The sequence below is a fragment of the Cucumis melo genome, chromosome 6 (assembly GCF_025177605.1).
Source record: "Cucumis melo cultivar AY chromosome 6, USDA_Cmelo_AY_1.0, whole genome shotgun sequence".
In the NCBI taxonomy this organism is placed as follows: domain Eukaryota; kingdom Viridiplantae; phylum Streptophyta; class Magnoliopsida; order Cucurbitales; family Cucurbitaceae; genus Cucumis; species Cucumis melo.
The window spans coordinates 2,325,625-2,345,945 of NC_066862.1; the positions used below are offsets into that span (position 1 = coordinate 2,325,625).

General features: G+C 33.1%; 2 protein-coding genes across 3 annotated transcripts; both read right to left on the reverse strand.

Annotated features, from left to right (window-relative positions):
* Positions 1 to 258: 258 nt before the first annotated feature.
* On the reverse strand, positions 259 to 5,812 carry LOC103483427 (phragmoplastin DRP1E). The gene is made up of 15 exons (XM_008440043.3): positions 5,472 to 5,812; positions 5,090 to 5,153; positions 4,887 to 4,994; positions 4,141 to 4,242; positions 3,494 to 3,544; positions 3,322 to 3,383; positions 2,959 to 3,049; positions 2,768 to 2,832; positions 2,356 to 2,550; positions 2,140 to 2,259; positions 1,984 to 2,054; positions 1,635 to 1,860; positions 1,490 to 1,540; positions 999 to 1,379; positions 259 to 584 (listed from the first exon to the last, which is right to left on the reverse strand). Exons 1-15 carry the CDS (start codon positions 5,610 to 5,612, stop codon positions 456 to 458), a joined length of 1,857 nt encoding a protein of 618 aa, XP_008438265.1. The 5' UTR covers positions 5,613 to 5,812; the 3' UTR covers positions 259 to 455.
* Positions 5,813 to 6,999: 1,187 nt separating this feature from the next.
* LOC103483428 (NAD-dependent malic enzyme 1, mitochondrial) lies at positions 7,000 to 19,229 on the reverse strand. Of its 2 annotated transcripts, none has more exons than XM_008440044.3 (19): positions 18,909 to 19,229; positions 17,461 to 17,557; positions 16,525 to 16,643; positions 15,754 to 15,921; positions 15,485 to 15,613; positions 14,927 to 14,987; positions 14,237 to 14,340; positions 14,050 to 14,133; positions 13,528 to 13,634; positions 12,952 to 13,063; positions 12,355 to 12,468; positions 11,199 to 11,264; positions 10,629 to 10,701; positions 10,436 to 10,522; positions 9,720 to 9,774; positions 9,555 to 9,626; positions 7,940 to 8,002; positions 7,728 to 7,842; positions 7,000 to 7,373 (listed from the first exon to the last, which is right to left on the reverse strand). In XM_008440044.3, the coding sequence occupies exons 1-19, from the start codon at positions 19,086 to 19,088 to the stop codon at positions 7,299 to 7,301; spliced, it is 1,881 nt and encodes a 626-aa protein (XP_008438266.1). In that variant the 5' UTR covers positions 19,089 to 19,229; the 3' UTR covers positions 7,000 to 7,298. The 2 variants fall into 2 exon arrangements, with proteins under 2 accessions (XP_008438266.1, XP_008438267.1); XM_008440045.3 differs by having other exon boundaries at positions 17,461 to 17,560; positions 18,909 to 19,058.
* Positions 19,230 to 20,321: the final 1,092 nt, after the last annotated feature.

Below are 20,321 nucleotides of genomic sequence, written 5' to 3' on the forward strand. Positions count from 1 at the left end.
GAAATCAAAGATTACAATAATTAAATATATATGAACTGAAACAAATCCAGCATAAAAAGATAAAAATTGTATACATCTTTTTTTCCATTCCTTTAATTGTTTATGTTTGAATGAAACTCCAACTTTAGTACATTATTATATTATATAAGTTTATTGTCAAAACATATGTATCATCTTCAAACTAAAAATACACCATATAAATTCAATCAAATTATCCAAACAAAAAGATTAAAATAATATAGAAAGATGCAAGGCCAATAAAAAAAAATATAAGGCATATATATATATATATATATTACTTGGGGAATGCAAGATCATCACAACCATCATGCAAATATCCCATTGTTCATATCGTAATAACTAAAAATACATCATTTCAAGATAACTACTACAAAAGAATAGTAACAAATCCAACAAATTCAGCTGTATCATACAAGACGTCTGATATACCGAACTCAACGTGCCCATGACACAGAATCGATCTCATCCCTGGCTGCCTTGTAGAGCTCAAGCCTCTTTGAACATTGCTGTCTTCTCTCCATTAGGGCAGGGTCTTCATCCAGTAATTGTGAAAGCTGTTTGGCCTGATAAGATAAATAATAGATGATGATTCTAAAATTCTCACAAGTTAACGACCAAAAATCACTAGTCCCACAATGAGACTTGAGAAAAGGAAAACAATAGCTCTATAGTTTTTATCGAGTTTGGGATTCGAATTTTCAGAATTATTGATTGAGGATGTATGTCTAAACCAGTTGACATATATCGAGCAACACCGATGTAGCTCAACAATTAAAGCATCGGTATAGACGAAGATTCAAATTCCAGTAAGGAGATAAGAATGGCATTCAGATAACTAATGGGGGAAGTTGTGTATTTTGAAAGGATGATGATTGTCACGCCCTAGAATTTTATAGTTAGGTGTCTCAGGCCATCTAGAAAAATTGGCAAGAAAAAGAAAGTTCTTTAAATTGAAAGAGAATAAATAAATGAAATACCTCTTTCTTCCCTAAGAGTGTGTAGAAATGATTAAGTAACGATTGCTTGGCTTCCTTGACTTGGCAATAAACCACTGCTTTGGGGATAGTATTCCTCAAAGTGTCTGATACCATTCCTATATATGAGGAGACGTTTGATCCTATCCGCCGAAAATGACCCTCTGAGTATCGATCTCCTCCCGAGGAGGCAGCTGCTGCTGCCGGGCCTCCAGCTTTCTCAATCTCTTGAGGAAGTCTTCGAAAGAAATCCACAGTCAAGTAGGAAGATTCCATGTCAACAAGTCGAATCACCGTCTTCTTACTCTCATCACGAAATCTTTCCAGGGCCTCATTTGAAGCAGCAGCTATCTCAGCTTGCAAGGTTGGGAAGCGCTTTAATTCCTGATCGTCCATACCAAAACGTGAGAATTAACCTACGTGAGTAGGTACCTATCTCGTATCAAATTTTCATAATGAGGACCCCATGAGTCAAATGAACCAATATAATTTACCTGTGTTTCTCCAATAGACTTCCTCACCAGTTCTTTTAAAACAAAGTGAACCTAAATGAAAGTTTCATATGTTAATAAACGCTCTAAAAATGATGAATAGGCAAAAAATTAGCAATGAAGTCCAATTAGATGAAGAGCAACTTACAGCATCTACAGAAGCTTCAGCTGGTCCCCTGAAATAATTCAGGGACCCCTCAATAAGACGTCGATAACCTTGCTCTGGGGCGATCAAGTGAGGTTGATAGCCATCTGCCTCTGAAACAATTTTTCTCACATTCTGCATGGAAAGATGGCGATCAAAAGGAAGCTTTCTCAAAGCAGCAGGAAGCTGATGGTCGAAAACCCCGTATATACGATCACCTCCAGGTCGCCTAGTGGAATAATGGAACTCAAAAAATTATTGTGATTTGATCACAAAAATAGAACCCAATTCATAATATTGAGAAGAAAAACCACAAGTAGGGAGAACAAAAAACATTTTCCAAATGCTTTACCCTCCTTCCAAATGCTCCTTAAAAATTCGATCAAAAGCACGACAAAGTTCCAAAATAGTATACAATTGAGCCTGAAATAAAATAGGTAAGTAGAAGGTAACGTAATGGTAAAGCATTTTACAATCTATAATATAACAAGAGTGATAAGTTGCTCACTCCAGCATCAACAGCAATAGGTCTGCCAAGATGATCCATCTCAGACTCAAGTTCATCGATGCTTTTGTTAATCAAAGAGGTGATACTGGGTATACGAGCTCTAATCACAGACTCCAAATGCTACAAGGACAAGAATGCACCGTAAATAAAGATGATTTTTTTGGCAAAACAACAATTATACTGAAAGGCAATAAAAATCAGAACTTAGAACCAAACCTTTGATAAGAGCTTAGCAAGATACTCAGATCCCATTTTATTTGCTAAGTGTCCATAGTCGGGACTAGTTGCAAAGTACTCACGCTCTTTACGTCTAGCAATAATCATATCTACATTCTTGTTTATGTCAGCTTGAGATCGGTTCACTATGCCAACCCATGGGTGTTGTAGTCGATATGATCTTCCTTCCAAAACCTTTTACAAAAATGAACATATATGTTTCAATTCCCCTTTAAACTAAAGCATATATCTCATTAATTGGTACTGTAGGAGTTACAACTAATGAAAAATAACTACGAAGTTCAACTGTGAATTTTTGAGCATTCTACATTACTCATTAAGAATTCAATATTTGCTGTAACAAGGTTTCCCCTAGCAAGACCTCAAAACTAATAACAGGATAACAACTTACATCCAAAGCATTAGTTCCTTTGTCCATCAAGTCAAGCTTCGTCAACACCCCAAAAGTCCTTTCCCCTACGCATCGCAAAACACAACATAATTACCAGCTTGAAAAGCAACAAACTTTACATAAATTTAAAGGAAAAAATAGGAGAGAGAAGAAAAGAAAAGAAAAGAAAGGGAACTACAAGCAGAACATACCAGATGGGTCCACTTCCCTTGCAAGTTTAATGGCATCAGAAGTTGCTATGTCTTGATTGGCAGGAGATATTGCAAGAATAATGCAATTAGGCTGTAAAAGGTACGCACAATACAAATTCACATTTAGTACTAATATATTCGCTACTAAAGCAGCAACAGAGCACAAACAAAATATATATCTCCGTAATCAACATTGCAAATGAGGAGCAGGATAAGTAAAATACACAGACTGCTTGAATAGAAGTACGGGACACTGGAGAAGGTGAGCACCATAACATGCTCATAACAGGATTTTTTATGCAAGGCTTAACTGCCCATCACACAATAATTATTACTGAAAAGGAACATAAAGAATCTCACTACCTTCTCGACGTAAGTTCGAACCATGGCCTCAATGTCTTCAACGATACTTTCAGGCTGTCCCTCTAAAAGTAAAAGGTAAATAATAATTATAATGAATAAATAAAAATACATGTATTTTTATACACAAATCTCATTGAGTCAAAATGTTAATCAGCTGAACATATCTACATACCTACTGCAACTTTTGTTAATCCAGGTAAATCAATAAGAGTCAGGTTGACAACTGAAAAAATGAAAGAAACCAAGCGTCAAAATATTCCAATATTAGCATAATAAAACAGCCGTATAAGAGGTCCATAAAAAACAAATACTCTCAAGAGTCAAACTTTCTGATACAAGTAAAGAGCAGCTATAACTATAAGATCACCACAAACATTTTATCACGTCCATAAGTGTCACTGATAGAACACCTTTAGCTTTATTGTTCACTATAAATATATTTAGAGATAGGCCAGAGAACAAAAAAATAAAAAAGAACCATTTTCAAAAGTAAGCAGCAATGCATATAAAGCTAAAAGAAGAACAGGGTGGAAAGTAACGGAAAAGATATTGCAGAAAAAATGTACTTTAAAGATCAAACATAGCAAGAAATGAAAGCAAAATTCAAAAATAAAAAAAAAAAAAAAAAAAAAAAAGGATATAGAAGTTGCTACAATTATAAATCGGGATTGGTAAAGTACAGGGAACACCAACAAATTGAACTGAGAGGAATCACAAAGACATGTAATAAATTTAACATTGTTCGGGCCACTTCGGAATGAACAAACTCTGACAACCATGGTAAATGAGCCACATGAAAGCAGGCGAAAGACCACATACCATTTGGAGAGTAAATGCTAAGATGAATGGGAACTGGGGATATCTGTTTTGTCTTCCCAGTTACTCTGTCAGTCTCGTCTTGAATTTCTTTGCGGACAGCAGCTGCAGTGCATTAAAAGAAGAGGACAAGATCTATTACAACAAGCTTGAACAACAGATGGGAATTACTTACAAAGACTAGCAATTCAGAACACGTAAGATCCCAAGTGTACAAATATTCACACATGTAAGCATCATATCATAAACTATAAATCTGAAACTAACAGAACATAAGCATAGCGAAGTGGTAGTTTGCATGTAATCCTTCCCTCGACATGGAAGGATCAAATCCCTATCACGTTCGTCGAACAAAAGAATATTAAATTACAAATGTAGTCCTCAAATTATGACAATTGTGTCTGTTTGGTCCTTAACTTCTAAATTTACAAATCTAGTCCTCTAAGTTTGACATGTTCTAAAATTCATGATCTACTTGACACAAAATTGAAAGTTAAGGTTCCATTACATATAAAATTTAAATCAACACCTATTAGATTAATAAATTTTTAAAAACTCTCTTTCAGGAAACTATTTTATGGAAAATGGAGTGACTTATCAGACACAAAATGAAAAGCTGACGAACCCAGTAGGCACTTATAAAGAGAAAATATACACAAATAACGGATGTTCGGGAATTAAACTTGTAATTTAACTCAAAAAGAAAAATCTATAACTATAATAGAACCACATGGAAATGGTCATCATACCGAAGTCCGTAAATCTCCTCTTAGGAAGATGTAGAAACTCAGCATACTCTTGCGACCCCTGCTCTGTCTTGTGAAGCTGCAACACTAACGGCCGTCGAGTCACTATCCCTGCAATTATCAAAAAGTATAACCTAATTAAGCAATGTACACTAACTCGTAAACTATACAAACTTGAATTAAACTAAAGAATCAAATTGCCTCACCTGAACCTCTCGGAAGGAAATCGCGACCAACTGTACTTTCAAGAACCGAAGATTTTCCAGAACTCTGTTTTGAGAGAGAAATAAACTGAACAGTCAGAGAAAAACGATAAACCACGAGAGAATTACTTTTAACGAAAAAGAAATGGTTTAGTTCCAATGACGAAAAACCCTTCCATCCCCAAAACCCTAACCACAAACAACCACAAACAAGTTATTCAGCGACCTAACTCGGCTCCGAAGGATTAACCCCGAAGCTTCTCCCATCAACAACAATTTCTCTATATTTCAAGAGAATTGACAACACTTGTTACAGAAGTATCAAAAAGAAAACGAAATTTAAGCGAAAACAGAGAGAGAAATGAAAGAAAGAAAGAAGTAGAACCTGGCCACCGACAACAGCAACAGAGGGAAGAGCTTCCCAGAGAGAAGAAAAGGTGTTATCACCACCACCATAGTCACCGAGCATAGTACAAGCTCTCTGAATCCTATTCACCAGCCCAATCAAGCTCTCCATGGTCGTCATCTCAAACACAAACCAAAAATCAACCGAACAGTCAACTCGAAACCAAAGATAACAAACAAAACCCAAATACAAGAACTGATGCTAAAGGGAGTACGGAGAGAGAATTTGAGGACTGTTCAAAGGAATCGAAACAATGGAGAAAGAATGACGAGCTGATGAAGAAAAAAGAACTGTGCTTGCTCGCTCGCTCGCTACTTTAGCCTTTTAGGACAGTCGTCAAAGGCCCGTTGAAAGCGGCTAAAATACGCAATGTCATTGACAGTTGACTAAAATACGCTTCGCGCGCGTGTAACGCACGTGTGGTTTTTCAAAATTTGAAATTTGAATATTGGGAATGCTGTAATGGTGGAGCCCACTAGGAAGGTAAATTCTAGAAAGAAAAGCTGAGTATGTTTTTAATTTGTTCGTTATAGGGATTCCCACTTTTAGATTAAGATTTCTATTTTTTTTTTTTTTTTTTTTTTTTTACGGTTTTGTCCATTGGTTCCTTCGAATTTCGTTCATCGGTTTTTATCATTTTTAAAATAAATTAAAATATTTACAAAATATAACTATTTAATTGCTATAAATCAAGGTGAATACTATCTATATCTATATCATGTTGGATATAGATACTGTATCCATCCACATCAGATAGTATGTTTGTAGTATATATCACAGATGGATCGCAATAATATTTTACTATACTTAAAAAAATGTTTTAAATAACAAAAGTCCTAAAAAAATTTATTGCAAAATATCTCCTGACATAGATAATATTACTTTATCATGGTGTATAGTTTATAGTTGATAGGTGATGCAAAAACTTTTAATATATTGTGTTGTATTTAAAAATAATCAAAATTTAAATTTAAAAATAAATTTTGTAATTTTTTGATATAAATTTATACACCAACTTTTCTCCTAAAAAAAACTAAAGTTAAATTTCAATTCAATGAGATTATGCGTTTAAATTTCTTCTTTAGAAAATATTCATTGAAATTGGATGAATTATATATAACCCCTTTTACCATAAACCTCTAGTTGTCGTAGGTTTTTGTTTGAAGTGTTTTTAGGAATTATTTTCAAATATAGTAAAATAAACTATATAAAAACTTTAGATTTCTATCGATGGTAGTAACTGATAAACTTTTTTCATTGTCTATCAATATCTCTTGTAAATGTATATCAGTGTCTATTAATACCTATTATCGATAAGATCTAAAATTTTACCATATTTTGTAAATACTTATTAACGCATTCTTAGAAAAGCTATACAAGACCGTAAATTTTAATTATTTCCAAAAAAAGTTTATTGCTCTCTTACTTGTTTTTAGTTTAATGCTATATAAGAATCAAACTTGGACGTAGTTAAACTAGTTAGTTAGTAGTATATAAAGTGTAACAGTGAATAAAATGTTATATATTGTTATTATTATTAATAATAAAATAAAATAAAAACTTTTGTTCACAATAAATACACATATTGTATGAACATCAACCCATATAAAACGTGGAAGAAAAATCAAAATGTAGCAACTCCAAAAGAAAGAAAGAAAAGGTAAAGTATGGATCAAGAATTTACAACTTCGATCTTTATGGGCTACCCATGCATTAGAATTTAGAAGTTCCAAATTCTAAGGCAAAATTGAACGTAAACATGAAATAATATTTATTATTATTTTGTTCTTACACGGCTAGATCAAATCAGTCCTGATTGTAAACTAGTGTTGGGTATTCTGGACTCCACATGTTGTTCTTCACAAATTCCAAAATTTCCTCCTACAAAAAGGAAACATGAAATCAAATTATGAAAGGGTGACGTTATTGACTTTTAATAATACAACCAAACTAAGTCATTAGAACCTTCGTCAATCCATTATAGCTCAATGTATAAGATAACAAGAATTAATTATTCTAAAGGTTGATAGTTCTAGTTCAATTCTCTACTATCGAAATGGTTTGTTTTTTTCTGATGCAAAACATCGGGGAGAGAATTAAATTTCTGACCACTTATTCGAGAGTAAATGTTAATCAGTTGATGTAAGTTCAGATTGTGTTGTTGAGCAGTTCAAGAACAAAATTTCAAAACCAACGCGAAACAAGATTAGAAAGATTTCTAAGAATAGAATCTACCTTGCTAAATTTTCGGAGTTCTCGAGCATCAACGCCGCGGTATCCTTCTACAAGATCCTCTTCTATGGCTTCCATAATAACAGCTGCTGCAATTTCCTTTGTAATATCACGGATGCTACAAACGAAAACAGGGTAATGAAACTTCTTACTTTTTCATTTCGACGAAATAAAAAAGAAGTATTTATTTACACACTAAATAAAGATGGCTTTACCTAGAAATTGATGGATAAATAATGCCTTCGTGAACTTCATCTTCAGTCATATATGCAGCCAGGCTGTTTTGTTACAAATGGAATGACAAAATAATCGTTATTGTAATGTAAGAAGATGTTATGTTAATAATTTAATAAGAAAGTTCAGAAGATTATATCTTGTAGTTGGTATTCTTCACACATTGTTATATAGTATGATGTGTAACGAGTATGCTCTAAATTAGAACATGAGTAGAAATTGAATAAACTATTAAATTAAACCTAAGTTCACTTTATAAATACAACTTTCTTCTAAAATTATTTTAATTGCACGAAAACGAAACTCTCAATTGGCTGATACTCCGATTCAGCTGCTGAGTTTACATGGTTTACTCAACTCTCCACTGCCAGTAAACATGATAAATGCCTCATGCACACACTCACCAAAATGTGAAAAGGTGCTACCATCTCCAATCCTATCCGAGGGTTGAAGGAGTAAAACGGTTTCAAAATGATCAAGAAAATGGGAAGTTCTCGAATTTAAATAGGCATTTGCAAAGTTCCTAAATTAGATCTTTGGATACGTTCATAAAATCCTAGTCCCCCTAGGCTATTTGGTTCTTATGAAGTTATCAATAGGCGAATCAAAAAAATATCAATGTTGAAATTGCTTTAGCAAATAAGCTCATGCAAAGTTCTCTCTTGAGGGTTCCTACCAGGCATGCTGTAGAACTAAAAAATAAACTTTTTGGAGTGGGGATGGGAGGGAGGGAAACAAAAGGTTAACAAATAGTCGGCTATTTTCATTTAGTAGAGTCCCCCTTTTGAGATCTCAGAATCCTAAAGTGTGTGTTTATAAAACCTTTCAATTTTTTTATAAAAGTGAAGATTGATATTCCCAATCAAATATTAGTAAGGTAATTTGGACATATCTCGATTTGATGGGGTCGTTAAACAAAAGTACATGAAAAATAGAATTTTCATTTCAAAACTCATCGTAGGGAGTTGAGAAATATCTGTCCATGGTGGTCTACTTCATGTTTAGAAAATTGAAAACATGTTAATAGTTTGTTTTCAACAAAATCCTTTCCCCGATGGACTTTGGCAGAGAGGTGATCTATTGGAAGCAAAAATATCTTTCCCTATACGTTAGAAGACATTCTTACTGAATTTGTTTTGTGCTCAGTGTCATTTGTACAAGGCTGAAAATTCTGCGACTCAAATGCTATTTGATCTAGTGTGGAAGAAAGTATTCGGTTTAAAAAAAAAACTGACGAATTATTTATGAAATAAATAAGGGCTCTTGTATTCTATAAGAATCGTAATTACTCTACCTCAAATATATGTTCATTTAAGAGTGTCATTTTAACTCCATTCTTAGACTAAGTTTGGGAGCATTTTTATGTGGATCACACTCACACTAATCAGTGAAAATTTTCTTTGAATGCAGAGTACACAAAATTCCTTTTCTACTCAACGTGTTTTCTCTAGCTACTGACCTAGCAGCAGTCGAAGGTTACACTGCGATTTTGCAAAATGATTAAATTCCATCTATCCAAAATTTTAGCCATTTTTCCTCTGAAATTTGCATCAAAACAATTTGATCTACATAAGCTTGAGAGTGTAGAAGCCTTACCACTCAGCAGCAGCCTGCAGCATCCCATCAGATACAATAGGAGAACCAGATAGAAGTGTACCGAGCCCAATACTGCACCAGCATGCATTCGCACATATTATAAGCCTCAAATATCATAAAATATTATCTTTATCGCCATTAGAGTGTGCAACTTGGAAAACTAACCCTGGGAAAAGATACATGTTGTTTCCTTGGTTGCAGTGGCCAATATGACCATTTCCTGAAGAATATTGATTATATTAAAGGCTGTCTCTAGCATGGAACTAAGCAAAATAATTTCATGATGGGCAAACAAAAAAGTCAAATCAAGAAAGGACAATTACCAAATTATAATTACCACTGACATTATTATTGCAATTATAATGAAGATAATATAACGCACTAAATTACACCGAGAAGAAACTTTTTTTAGAAAAGAATTTCTCAGATTATGGATACATAATGAAAGAAGGTTAAGTACGTGCTGCTCAAATATTGTTGAGAAAAAAAACACGTTCCCATTCCCATTAAACACTCAAAGCTATGTCGTTAATTATAAGTCCAAATAATCTGCAAAACTTAGATAAGGATTTTAAAACGGATGTTATCTGAAACAGAATGTTCAAGCTAAGTAGACGATTAAGAATGCCTCCCACACTCGCTAGTAGTTTCAAGAATATAATTTTGCACTGAAAGCATCCAAAAATTTCCTGTATTCTTGCTGGCGGCTAGTAAACTTTTTACTTAATTTTCCAAACCTTTAAATGGAAAGATCCGAGAAGTATATTCTTGAGATTATTATTTTTTTGCAGAAGCATCCCTCTTCCGTGTATTAACTTTAAAATCTTAAAACAAACAGAAGTGAAAAGCATCAAAGCATATGACGCATTTATTTCACGTACCAAAATCAACATCCTTGAATGGGCTTCCACTCGCAAATATGACGCTTTCACCCAAGATTGAGAATGCTTCTTCAGGAGTGCACTCGGCTACATGAGATAGATAATACATAATGTAAAAGATTTACCGACCAACTGAAGGGCAAATTTTTGACCCACGCGCAGGAAGAGAAATTCATAGATTGTACAACCGTACCATTTGTTGTAGGATTAGACATGGCAAAAATAGCTGGTCTTGTAGCTGTTGATCCTTTAAGAGCCTCTAATACCTAAACACATGTGTACAAGAAGAGAAGAGTAAATTGCACAAGTTTCATATTTGGGTGATAGCTAAACAATTCAGTTACATTTTCATTCATTTAGATCAATCCAAGTCTACATCATTTTTATTTACTTATTTTCTCACTGACTTTTGTTTCTGTTTTCAGCTGTCTTTCTTTATCTTTTTCTTTTTCTTATTTTATTTTATTTTATTTTATTTGTCTCATCATAGAGGCTCCCATAGAATATTTTTTGCATGGAGCAAAATGCAAAAGATATAGAATGAAAGTTTTCTAATTTTCCTTTCCCCTCTTTCTCCATCCATAGTAAGGTATAGTGTCTGAATCAACAGAAATCTAACATACGACTATAAAGCACAAATAACTGAAAGAACAGTCAGTTTGTTATCTCCCAAAAACAAAATATTAAAGAGCCAAGTTAATAGTGACTACAAATAATATTGCATTAGAAAAAAAAAAAGAAAAAAAAAAGCCATGCTTAATACCTCCTTGGTGAACAATCCACCAACGGCCGACAATCCCAAAAGCACATCAGGTTTCACTTGTTGCACCTAATATAAACATTCCCATGGAATTGGGAGAAAATCATCATTTCCTATGGGGACAATAGAATTAAAATACGACATTTATTTTCAAAAAATAAAAAATAAACTGCGATATTTAAATAACAATAGAAGGGAAAATATACTTTTTTTTTTTTGTTCTTAGATTTTGATTTCAGTATATATTTGGTTCCTAGGCCTCGTAATGTTGTACTTTTAGTACTTAAGTTTTGAGTTTGATTTCCATTTAGTTCCTAAGTTTCAATATATTACGCTTTTAGTCATTAAATTTTGAGCATTGTTTCAATTTGCTCCCTATATTTTAAATTTTAGACTTAAGTAAATTTTTCCCTAAATACTCGCTTACAATTTTGGTGTTAATGTCTATTAATTGATTAAAAGTAATTAGAAAGTAAAACTCAACTATAATTCTTTTAAATTAATTAATGGACATTAATACTAAAGGTTAAACGTGAGCCGTTAGTGAAAATTTAAGATTAAAAATATAAAACTCGAAACTTAGGGACCAAATTGAAACAAAATTCAAACATTAGAAGTAAAATTGTAATATTTTCGTACCTAATGGACTAAATTAAAATCACACTCAGTAAATTTCCATGCAGTTGGTTCAATGTGTTAAAATTGCATGAATACATTCACTAACCAAACACACCTTAATTTTCAACCAGGAGAACTGAACCCAAAGCATTGGAAGGTAAATTCAAACATCCTAAACTCTTACTACCAGGCACCCCTATAAGGTCACTTGTAGAACATTTCATTTAAATTGGGTTGGGATGGGAATGCTTCTCGAGTCATTCGGATTGCCAATCCAAACAACCCGAAAATTTTGATTGGTCCCAAAATACCCCTCAACCCAACCCAACTCATTTATACCCCTAATCTTGACAATGAAATTTGATGTCTTGCTCTCATAAGATTGAACTATTTTCCTATAACTAACTATTTTTCTCCAATCAAATCCCACCCTTTTCAACAGCTTTCAATTTCCAAATTTCAACGTCAAAACAAAAGAAGTTCCAAGGCATAAAATAGTAGCTGTAAGTCTATAAGTAAGGAGAATGGGAAATTTACAAACCACTTCCACTAGACTTGCACCTTCCCTCAACCCTTGACGATTAATTTCTTTGACCTTCCTTGCAAACGGACTTGCATCTTGATCAAGATTTTCTCGTTCCTCTGTGATCAAACCCTGACAACGAGGAAAAAAAACAACAAAACAAAACAATTAATAAATAAGCGAAAAGTTTGATACCACAATTCATGCACGGGAAAATGTTGGCTGAACTCAGTAACAAAAGTAAGCTCGTAACTTGAAAATATGTAGATAAGCAAACTACTACAGAATAATTTTTTTAAAGTAAGAAAAAACGACTCTTTGCTTTTTTGCAAGAAATAACTTCCCATTGATGCTATTGGTTTTATATAAACATTGAGGACCAAAACATACATATATTTTGTTTTTGTTAAAAAAAATTGGAGAGAAATGTATAGAGGACCATTTTTAAGATGTAAAGGAAATTCTTCGTTCTCCCAAGAAAGCCATGAAGTAGCATGGTTTTAAGTACAGAAGACATAACATAATAGTCTTGAAATAAATTTTCTGTTAGCTTTTAAATCAAAAGACTTTTAGCTCAAGAATTTTAAATACAAAGAATGACTAGCGGTTGATCACCTGGGCATCTACCACCCAAAATTGGCTACGAGCAGCCTCAAATGCTGCTTCATTGTTTCCCAACATCCTCGCCATGGTTTTCCTTGCCGCGTTTAAAACCCCAATCCCTGCACTGCATCATTAAAAAAACTAATAAGCCAAAACTTCCCTCGAATGCTGTTTTGGTGTAAATTTACCCAGTTTTTATTTCTTTTCTTTTTTTTTTTTTTAGTGATTACAATGGTACATCCCTTATTGCACAAATGAATAGCATCGTGTAATCTCTTTGGCATGTTTGCCCTTTTGTAATTTCACAATATCAATGAAATTATGATTGAAAGTTTCTCAAGAAAAAGGGACCAAAACTTAATTTCCGACTCATGTACAAAAAAATGAAAGCAATAGTGTCAATTGTTAATAAATGGAGCAATTGACAGAAATGGAGTTTGAACAGTATAGAAAGACTATATTGTTGAAATTTTGTATGTTTCGCTAAAAGAAACAGGGATTGCAGCACTATGAATGCTATCATCACAAAATTCGATATTTTATCCTTCTATCTTTAATGTTAGATAACACCAATAGGAATGCAATTACCTTCCAGCACCAGCAACAACAATCTTTTGCTTTGGAAAGTCAATCATCGGTCTTCCTTGTGCTCTCACAGCCCCTAAAAGTCCAGCAATAGCAACTCCTGCCGTTCCCTAGAGACAGATGGACATTGAATTGTTAGTGTTGGATGATCATGGTCAATGATGTAGAGCGAAACATAGCTTTTAGAAATAAAATGTCGTAATTTTCCCAACCAATGCTGTGCTTTCAGAATCAAAACAGTTATATATATATCCTTATCATATAAACCAGCAAGTGCGTTTAGCAGCCACCAGAAACTTTTCTGATAAAATAGCGTACATGGAAGACATAATAATCTAAATAGCTAAAGTTCAAGAAAAAAAAGTATGTTTCCAATAAAAATAAATAACTAAAAGATTAAGAAAGAAAAATGTCAAATAAATCTAGATAAGTTTACATATCAGTATAGTATAAGAAATCAATGAACATGGAAAACTATTGGGAAAAGGGAAAGAAATCAAGTAGAAGAAGTAGAGAATGGTCAACCTGAACGTCATCATTAAACATTCTGTAGGTATTTCGGTATCGTTGCAATAACTTAAATGCCCATTTGCTTTGGAAATCTTCAAACTGCTCCAACAGTTAAGTATTTATTGCATAGTTTAAAAATGCAATACAAAATAAGAAAATAAAATAAAATGCAATCATTTGACCAAAGTAGCGGTTTAATTACTTGAACGATAACATGTGGCCAGCGAGTAAACACAGCCTCCATGAATTCATCGATAATGGCCAAATATTCATCACCATCCAGTCGGTGTTGTTGCAATCCTAAATCTACCAAAAAATGGATTAATTAAAAATGTTATGCCAATAAACACAAAAGTTAAAGCACGAAAGCATCATCTCGATGTCACTTTAAAATTGACATTGGGTGTTTTTAAAGATGTGAAATAGTCATGAAAAGTTGAAAAACTAGCTAGAGAATATCGAGCAATTTTTGGATGTTCTTAAGATGTCAATCCATCATGAAAACACTATAAAAATTTAATGCATTATAAGATGGAAATAGCTGTAGCCGAACTCATTTTGAAGAATATCATCCTTTTTTTTAAACGGTTTGGTAAATCATCTTATTACAGTATTAAGTGTCAAGAGAATTCTGAATGATGATAAAACGTGGAACATGCATGAAGCCATGTAACAGTTTCGCTACATTTTGTGCATATGCCTAATCCCAATTCAAACATAAGGCAAGGACGGGAATGGCCCCTGACCAAGTATAAAAAGGAAATTTTACGCATACTATAAATCATAGCCTTCAAATTGTAGATTTATATGTTTATATATCAATCTCCATTAAGACAATATTTATAGAGAGAAATTTTAGTCATTAGCCACCTAGTAGTGTGGAATTACTTACATAAGGGGTCCTTCAGAAGCTTTTCATTGTTTGTTCCCACATCAATCATGACTGGAAGCACCTATTGTGACTTGCAAGAAAAGATTGCTTGTTGAGTTATAAAGAAAAGGAAACACTGAAGAGACATCCATCTAAAGACAACTCAAACTTTGAAGTTTAATGACCCAAGACGAAACTGGAAAGAGATTAATAATAATCCAAACTGAAAATAATCTCAAGAAAGCCTGTTAGTTAGAAGTGGAAACACCCCCCCCCCCCCCCCCCCCCCAAAATGCGAGCGACCAAGTTTCTTGACAAATTTCCACTTCAAACTAACTGACTTTCTTGAGATTATTTTCAGTTCGGGTTATTCTTCTTGTTAAATCTCTTTCCAGTTTTAGATTGGATTAATATTAACTTGGTTATTATTCATCCAATCTTGAATGGCCTTGTCTAAATAATGTTTTGAACGTGAATAAAAGTTTCTGAACCAATAAACTCCAAAACATAACCAGCTATTAGGTAATCATGCCAGGGAACTAATCACATAAGATGTCTAGAGGCAAGACAAGAACCTACCCTCTGAGGATTTATCCCGGCAGCAGCAACATATAAATCCAACTTCCCTATGGCAATCCCAATCCCATGAACTCCAAGATCTCCAAGTCCTAATATTCTACTTCCATCGGTGACAACAATCATATCAACCTGAAAAAAAGTTATAGGTTTTCAATTTACTTTATACACAGAGTTCCAATTCCAAAAAGTCTAAACTATTTGGCATCTGAACAATTTGAAATTGTTCGATGAATTGTCTGTTATGAGCATTGAAGATAGTTGAAGAAAACCTGATCAGCAGGCCAATTATAAACCATAGACATCATTTCACCACGATCTTCTGCACTGAAATACATTCCCCTTGGCCTTCTAAACAAGCCACTATAGTTTTGGCAAACGAGACCTACAGTGGGCGTATATACTATGGGCGCATACTCCTCAATGTGAGCAATCAAAACCTATCAAGTCACATTTAATTAGATAACTTGAGATGTTGCAAATAATTCATAAGACAAATAACTGCATTAGTTAAAAATTAAAACAGTACTATTACAGTATAAGAAAATACGCATGCTGAGAAAATAACCATGTGAAATTTGTTATTTTTCATGTTTTTGAGAATAACTTGAATGCGATGCCCTGAATGTTAGATGTAACATATCAACTCAAACTTTTGGTTGATCGGTGATTAATAGGATGGACGACCAACTATAAAACTGAAGCATTCCTACTTAATTGTGAAGCTAGTTAATTGACTCAATAGTAGAAGAATGGGAGATATCACTGAACACATATGGTAGACAATGTCAACAATATTTTAAAATTTTGTGGCATATTTAATTCTTCCTTAAAGAAAAAAACATCTTAGAGGAGATCTCTTACTGAATCAAACATTAGAAAATAATTTCACTTAACGAAAATGCATTCATTCAATTAGAAGAAATACCCTTCCCCTTTAGAGGTCACATCTGTAAAGCACAAACTAGCTAGTTTAGATCCAGAATTCATTGAGAACAAGTTAATAAAATTGTCGTCACTGATAGATAGCAACCTTAACTCACTTTATAATACATCGTTTCATTTCTATCGTGTAATCTGTTCAGAATTCGCCATTTGGCCAAAGCATTTGGATCTGAAGGCCCATCTCTTGCTTGCACTTCAAGCCTCTTTAGGTCAACCACTGAAAAGTATCAAGAGTTATGACATGCAGGTCAAAGCTACGTAGAATTTGTTTTCTAAATTTTAAAAGAAGAAGCCGCGACAAGAACTACAAGAAAACTGATGTTGATCTTACAAGTACAAATACGAGATCAAAATAAAATAAGATGGAAAGTTGAAGCTGCATACTATCTAGAAGATAAATTTAAGAGTTTTTTTTATTAAAAGAAACAATTTCATTGATGAATGGACTTCCAATTTGATACAAGGAAATTCAAGCTGAAAGTATTGATAGGTTGAATATTTTCACACCAGAAGAAAGCATTGAATAAAGATGAATCAAAAGATTTAACAGCAAGGAATTTAATGAAATGTAAATTGAGATATAACCTATAAACTTGAGATCAGTAAACAACGGAAGGAATGTTGCTCCAATTTAAGTGGAAGAAATTCAGAGCTACTATATTGAATGTGCACCAGTGATGACAAGGATAATCTTGTTCGATGACAGAGAAATTTTGCTAACAATCATTTCAAATTTATGAAGTATTTAACAGGTAAAAGCATGAGATTAACTAAAATTAAAGTAGACAACGCTGGAGGAAGAGAACTTTTTTCATTGTTATCATGCCGGTACACTCTCTTAGGGCATGTAAACGATGTTGAAACCACATATCAACTGACAGGTACTGATGCACACAAAGTTGTTTCTAATATCCCAAAATAAAAATGATAGAAGACGAAAATTTTAAGGGTAACAATAACATATATAAAATAAATGGTCTTTCTCAATGGCTCCACTGAAAATAAAAAATTATATATATATCTTAAGAACTTACTAAATCGTTCAATTTGCTGCTCCGAAGACATTACATTTGGTGGAAGAAGTCCTCGAAGATCAAGCCTGTCACGTTCTGTCATTGTAAAGGCAGTTCCCTACTATGATGACAAAGAAGAATGGGTCCATAAATGGCACTTATACCAAAGCAAAATAAGATCAAAATACAGATCAAACTAGCTCCAAATCACATTACATGCAATTTTCCAAATTCCATAATAGTTTTGTACTTCTTTGGGTTGGAAGTATATATGATACGAGAACCATTTCGTATTTTCTTCAAAGTAAATCTTTTCCCTTCTTTCTATGAAATGAAGAAGTCATCAAACGTAATAGTAATAGTTGACGAGAATTGATGTAGAATTTGGGGATAGCACTTTTTTTCATTTCATAACCATGAAAGTGAACAAAAATTCCGTCATATATATACGTAAAAAATGACGATTTCATTCTTTCCATATGAGAAACTTGTTGGGGGAAGAAAGAGGGATAGTTTTTTATGATAGTAATATAAGTTGGATTTTGACAGTAATTGATCTAGTGTTTGGGAACAACACTATTTTTTTTCCAATTTCATATCCATGAAAGTGAACAAAAACTCTATCAAATATACCTACAAATAATGAATCGGATTCTTTCCATATGATAAAGTTATTATTGGGAAAAATCAGAGGGATAGTTGTTTATGATATTATTTTCAAATGCAAGTACACAGTTTAACATTAAAAATAACGTATGTAAGACTCTCACTTGTGGCATCTCTCTCTTTTCTTCGACATGAAAGCTCAATAATAGTGTCATTCCAAACAAAAAAAAATGCAGAGCATTAACCGATAATTTAAAGTTAAATAAACAAAATTTGTGTCATTCCAAACAAAAAAATGCAGAGCATTAACCGACAATTTAAAATTAAATAAACAGAATCTGTTCCGACCCTACAGTTTTAACTTCAGCCAACATAATTGGGCAGAACTTAATACCCAATTCATATTTTCAGACGCCATATAATTATCTAGAATTTTATAAACAGTGAACGTTGATCTAATAATCATGGATACCCAAGCTTTGTCGTCCAAACCCAGTACTCGGTACTTAGTACAACTAATAAAAGGAAGCTGAAATCCGTAATTAATTCTTCACAATATTACCCCAACTCGATCCAGAATCCAACGATAACATTCGGATGCTCAAGAATCAGAACGGTTGTCAATAATCATATAGTGAGTTATGGTCTTAGAGATTTTTGACGAATTTGAGTACTACTTCATTCTTTTGTTAGACTATTTCTAAGAACAGGTGTTTTCGCTACTTAACTACAACACCATAAACAAAAAAAATAAAAAACAAAAAAACTCCGGTTAATAAAAACGATGTCAAGCACCGCAACTCACAAAGAATCAAATCAAATAAGAAACGATAGCGAAATGGAACAAGAATCGAAAGGCTTACTTTGTTAAACCACGGATCGTGAAGAATATCAAGGCTACGTTTATGAACAATAGTGGGACGATGTCCTTCGCTTGTGGTGAAAGATCTGGACTGAGCTAAGGCGGGAATACTGTTGGTCATCTGGTAGTGAAGCTTGAGACGCTTCATAAGCGAAGCAGAGAGAGAATTCCACTTCGTCATTTAGCTGATTTCAGTGACTTCTCCGCGAAAACTGGAGAGATCCAAAGCAGAGCAGTCAGCTTCTCGGAGTGAGATTGGGCGAGACTGAGGACCAAGGAGATGGAGGGGGGACGACAGGTGTAAATTGTAATATCGATTTTAATAAAGTTACGACGTTCAAATGATTGAATAGTCAATTTAGGGTGAAACGAAGGGGAAAAAACGATGGTTGAAATTACCTTTTAGCCCCAAGATTTGAAGGATTTTGGAAAAATATTACCTTTTAGTGAAAAATAGATGCAATCTTTTGTGGACTTTTGACTTCAAATTTTTTAAAAATACATTTTTTGTCCTAACATTTTTAAAAATAGTTTAAACTTAATTTTATGATTAAATTAGAATTTTGATTTTTAAATTTGATCTTCTCTCTAAAATTGTTTTTTTGGAGATTTTTTTAAATAAAAAAAATTTACGAAGTTCTATGTAACAAAATCACCGAGAAACAACTTTTACACTTTGATTTTTATATAAAACGTAAATATTTTGTCAAATATTATATCTTTTATATTTTATTTCTTTTAACCACATAATTATATTTTTTAAAAATGGCTTCAATAACCTATTCTACTTACTTTTAAAATTTTAGTGACTAAAAATTATGTTTTAGAATTTTAATTACCAAACATACACGTTATTTGAAACTTAAAAAGTGTAATTTTAAATCTCAAACTAATATACGTGTATTAATAAAAAATGATAGTTTTCTCGTTAGTTGATTTATGGATGACATTAAAATCAATAAGTCAGTATGAAATTGGTTGAATGGTAATTGATGTGAATTTGCATATTGAACTTAAGAGATTTAAGTATATGTATTTAATTTTTCTTTTCTTTTTTCTTTCTAATACATGGAGTAAGAGAATCGAACATTTGACTTTAAGATCAACAGTACAAACTTTAAATTGATTATGTCATGCTCTTATATACTCTATATGAGCTACTAATGACGCACAAATAAAGAAAGATGTAATCATCATTGTGGCTAGGGTTAGTCAAGTTGTGTGCAGCATATTATTGAAATTTTCAATGGCTTGGGGCGTTCACACTAACAAATCAAAAAACAAAAAAAGTTAAGATGATATATTGAAAGAGTCGTATTGTTTGTTATTGTTATGTTTTTCAACTTTCAAGTTGCCTCCATTTGTTAAAAGTGCGATTGATTTAATACCCATCGGCCCAATAAAACTTATGATT